Below are 5,000 nucleotides of genomic sequence, written 5' to 3'. Positions count from 1 at the left end.
AGTATTACTGATCCCTGCTGAGTATTACTGATCCCTGCTGAGAGTATTACTGATCCCTGCTGAGTATTACTGATCCCTGCTGAGAGTATTACTGATCCCTGCTGAGTATTACTGATCCCTGCTGAGAGTATTACTGATCCCTGCTGAGTATTACTGATCCCTGCTGAGAGTATTACTGATCCCTGCTGAGAGTATTACTGATCCCTGCTGAGAGTATGATAGATAGATAGATAGATAGATAGATAGATAGATAGATAGATAGATAGATAGATAGATAGATAGATAGATAGATAGATAGATAGATTTATCTTTATTGATCCCTTTGGGAGGGTTCCCTCAGGGAAAGGTGATACTGGTATAGTTGTGAATACAGTGGTGGTACTGGAATAGTGGTGGTGGTGATACTGGTATAGTTGTGAATACAGTGGTGGTACTGGAATAGTGGTGGTGGTGATACTGGTATAGTTGTGAATATAGTGGTGGTACTGGAATAGTGGTGGTGGTGATACTGGTATAGTTGTGAATATAGTGGTGGTACTGGAATAGTGGTGGTGGTGATACTGGTATAGTTGTGAATACAGTGGTGGTACTGGAATAGTGGTGGTGGTGATACTGGTATAGTTGTGGTACAGATACAGTGGTGGTATTGGTATGGTAGTGGAGGTGAGCACAGGTACTGAATGTGGTTACAATGTGGTACTGGTAGAGTACTGAAAGCCACATTTCCTTTGAAGAAACGCACTGAACACATTTTACATCTTACACACATTGGACACACTTTATGTATTTAATAAACTGGATACATTTTACGTCTTTCACACAGTTGCTTTCTCTGGCCAGTTTCAGGTCGCTAGCAAAAACATAGTCTGTCCTGAACAGGTGAAACCTTTTATAACCAAAGGTACATTCTGAAACCTTATAACTAATTCTGAAAGCTTAGCGTGTTTAAAATGCCATTGCATTTATTTCCTCCAGGTGGCACTATATAACAAGTGTTTATAGTATTGTGGTAAAAATAACAAAAATGATTTGTTATTGGAAAAATACTTTAGGAGCAACAAACTTCACACATAACATTACAAAAAGGATAAGGATCATTTTAAAATGTCACTTTTGGCCTGTTAGTTTTATTAAAGGTAACAGTCAAAATGATGATAGGCTATACAACGCACACACACACACACACACACACACACACACACACACACACACACACACACACACACACACACACACACACACACACCTACAAATGAAAATTTACTGTAAAATACTCAGAAAGAGTAAAGATATAATTTAATTCTCACAACAGAGTCAATTTTCACACAAGCACTATAAATTAGAAAATAAAACAACACAAACAACTTAAAATATGGGCTAGTGTGTAGTGTTCTCAGTGGGAGGGGTTAGGTTAGTAGTGTGCAGTGTTCTCAGTGGGAGGGATTAGTAGTGTGTAGTGTTCTCAGTGGGAGGGGTTAGTAGTGTGCAGTGCTCACAGTGGGAGGAGTTTGCAGGGGGTTTACAACCCCATTGCAATAATGACTTTTACTATTATTATTAGTAAAAGTTTATTAACTGTAACAATGCGTCAGTAATAAATATACAGTTACAGAAATAAATTTTGAACCACAAAAAGAGAATAAATGCTTCATGCAGTGTAAAAATCATGCTAGCGTAGGAGTGAGGGTGTGCTAACAGTTGTGAGGGTTTCCTGCTTGTGATGGTTGTCATGGTGTTGTTACGGTGTAGGGGCAGGACTGCAGGGGTAGAGTACTTTCACATTTCCATGCTCCAACCAGACACACTTCTCACGCCATGCTGTTTTCCTACGAGATTCTTGTGGGTTTCAAACAGTTAACGTGCTATTCTGACTGGCATTGGAGCTGAGCTAAATATTTATCACAGTTATAAAAAGACACGATGCACACTCCAAACACACTCTTTAAGTGTTTACCCTGTGATGTCAATGTTTGACGCTGCACTCTCGTTTTGTTCGTTAAATTCCACTTTGCATTCAGCTTTGAAGTGTGAACACCGAGGAGACTCTGAGTGGTCCTACAGCAGGTCCTTCAGAGCCCTGGAGAATCACCTCACAGTTGTCATGAAGAACAGTCTCTGTCTCAAATGTCCCACTGTATTGGGCAGTCACCATGGAGATCAGTTACAGTGTCCAACAGTCACCATGAAAATCAGTGACAATGTCGTGCAGTCACCATGGAGATAAATAACCAGTTTCCATCCAGCTTGATCTCCTCTCTGTAGTTGTGTGTAGTTGTGTGTGTGTGTGTGTGTGTGTGTGTGTGTGTGTGAGTGAGTGTTTGTTACTCTCTGCTACCATCGTGGCAGGCTCCTCTGTGTAAGGTGAAGTCGTCTACAGCGACATGTCCACTCCTCCCCTTCCTCCGGTCTCCCTTCAACACCACCTAAAACACCCAATACCACAATAACAAACACTACAGATGACCATCACACACCCAACACCACAATAACAAACACTACTGATGACCATCACACACCCAACACCACCATAACAAACACTACAGATGTCCATCACACACCCAACACCACAATAACAAACACTACAGATGACCATCACACACCCAACACCACCATAACAAACACTACAGATGACCATCACACACCCAACACCACAATAACAAACACTACAGATGACCATCACACACCCAACACCACAATAACAAACACTACAGATGACCATCACACACCCAACACCACAATAACAAACACTACAGATGACCATCACACACCCAACACCACAATAACAAACACTACAGATGACCATCACACACCCAACACCACAATAACAAATACTACTGATGACCATCACACACTCAACACCACAATAACAAACACTACAGATGACCATCACACACCCAACACCACAATAACAAACACTACAGATGACCATCACACACCCAACACCACAATAACAAACACTACAGATGACCATCACACACCCAACACCACAATAACAAACACTACAGATGACCATCACACACCCAACACCACAATAACAAACACTACAGATGACCATCACACACCCAACACCACAATAAAAACACTACAGATGACCATCACACACCCAACACCACAATAACAAACACTACAGATGACCATCACACACCCAACACCACAATAACAAACACTACTGATGACCATCACACACCCAACACCACCATAACAAACACTACTGATGACCATCACACAACCAACACCACAATAACAAACACTACTGATGACCATCACACACCCAACACCTCAATAACAAACACTACAGATGACCATCACACACCCAACACAATAACAAATACTACTGATGACCATCACACACCCAACACCACCATAACAAACACTACAGATGACATCACACACCCAACACCACAATAACAAACACTACTGATGACCATCACACACTCAACACCACCATTACAAACACTACTGATGACCATCACACACCCAACACCACAATAACAAACACTACAGATGACCATCACACACCCAACACCACAATAACAAACACTACTGATGGCCATCACACACCCAACACCACCATTACAAATACTACAGATGACCATCACACACCCAACACCACAATAACAAATACTACTGATGACCATCACACACCCAACACCACCATAATAAACACTACTGATGACATCACACACCCAACACCACCATAACAAACACTACTGATGACCATCACACACCCAACACCACCATAACAAACACTACTGATGACCATCACACACCCAACACCACCATTACAAATACTACTAATTACCCTCACACACACCCCATACCCAGTTATGCCCAATGATATAATTATATTTATGTCATTTATGTTTGTCAGTTGTGTGTTTTAAATGGGTAAAGGGAGATGTAACACTCCAGTCACAAGGGCACTTACACTTTTGAGGCTCCGCCCCCCTATTGTGATTTGGGTGTTCCTCCACCCTTGGCCACCAGCTCTGGTCCAGATCGCAGGGCTGTGACTCCGCCCCTTCCTCACAAAGACCTGCAGGGAGCCAATGTGATGCCCAGAAAGGAGGTGCCTGAATGACAGGCAGAGGTCTCCCCCCTGCCAATGTGGAGTCAGGGGCGGAGCTAAAGGAACGGTGAGACGTGCCCCTTTGACGCTTCGTCCAGTTGTGGCCTCTGATACTTTCAGATACCGCCCACCTGATGAATGACAGTTCAGAAGTGATTAAGTAGCCAATGAGGATGAAATTGATCACAAGGACAGGAGAGAGAGTTAGTGCACCTGCGCTCTTCACTGCACATCATCACTCTACATCACACCTCTGCCTGGCTGAGAGGGTGGGAACCCCCACCGGCTATAGCTCCGTGAAAGGTGGAGGTTAATCACGCGATAATGATTATTACTGATGTTGTTGTTAGCGCTGAATTAAACGAGACTGAGTAACGCTGAGGTTGAAACCTTTCCATGTGGAGTGGGCGGAGTTTCGAGGCAGCTGGAGCTCTATTGCAAGTGTGGTGTGAGTGCTGACGGAGCTGACGGAGATGACGGAGCTGATGGAGCTGTTGCATCTGGAGATGACAGTGTGCTCTGCCCCGCCTGCTCTCAGACAGGCCAGGACTTGGCCAGTGTCTCTGACGGGAAGAGCCAGAAACTTCTGCTTTAGTTGAAAAAGTTTTTATACATTCTTACAACTAATGCTGTCCCTGTTCTTCCTCTCCCCCTCTCTCTCTGTCTCTCTCCCTCTATCTCTCTCTCCCTCCCTCTCCCTCTCTCACCCTCTCTGCGTGCGGTGTGTTTACATGTCGGGTGGTGAGTTTATATGTCCGTGTGTATTTGCTGGATTGTGCAGATGATAAAGGATTTAAACATGACTCTGCCAGCCTGGAACGTTTCTCCACATCCATGAGTACCCTCCTCTATAACACTGCTCCCATAACCACCTTCTACAACCCCTCTAGAACCCTCCTCTATAACACTAGTCCATAACCACCTTCTACAA

At 43.6% G+C, this 5,000-nt stretch overlaps 1 protein-coding gene across 1 annotated transcript in view; it reads right to left on the bottom strand.

Moving 5' to 3' along the window:
• Positions 1-1,866: 1,866 nt before the first annotated feature.
• LOC143491284 (nephronectin-like) overlaps positions 1,867-5,000 on the bottom strand; it is a 19,796-nt gene continuing 16,662 nt past the window's right edge. The window contains exons 11-12 of the mRNA XM_076990136.1: positions 3,929-4,200; positions 1,867-2,423 (exon numbers count right to left, since the gene is read on the bottom strand). Coding sequence (XP_076846251.1) covers positions 2,322-2,423; positions 3,929-4,200 — 374 coding nt within the window. The 3' untranslated portion in view covers positions 1,867-2,321. The remainder of the gene's footprint in view (positions 2,424-3,928; positions 4,201-5,000) is intronic.

This window comes from Brachyhypopomus gauderio, unplaced genomic scaffold (genome assembly GCF_052324685.1).
Source record: "Brachyhypopomus gauderio isolate BG-103 unplaced genomic scaffold, BGAUD_0.2 sc73, whole genome shotgun sequence".
Taxonomy (NCBI): Eukaryota; Metazoa; Chordata; class Actinopteri; order Gymnotiformes; family Hypopomidae; genus Brachyhypopomus; species Brachyhypopomus gauderio.
The sequence above is the reverse complement of the archived record's forward strand: the minus strand, read 5'-3'. Positions and strand labels throughout refer to the sequence as shown.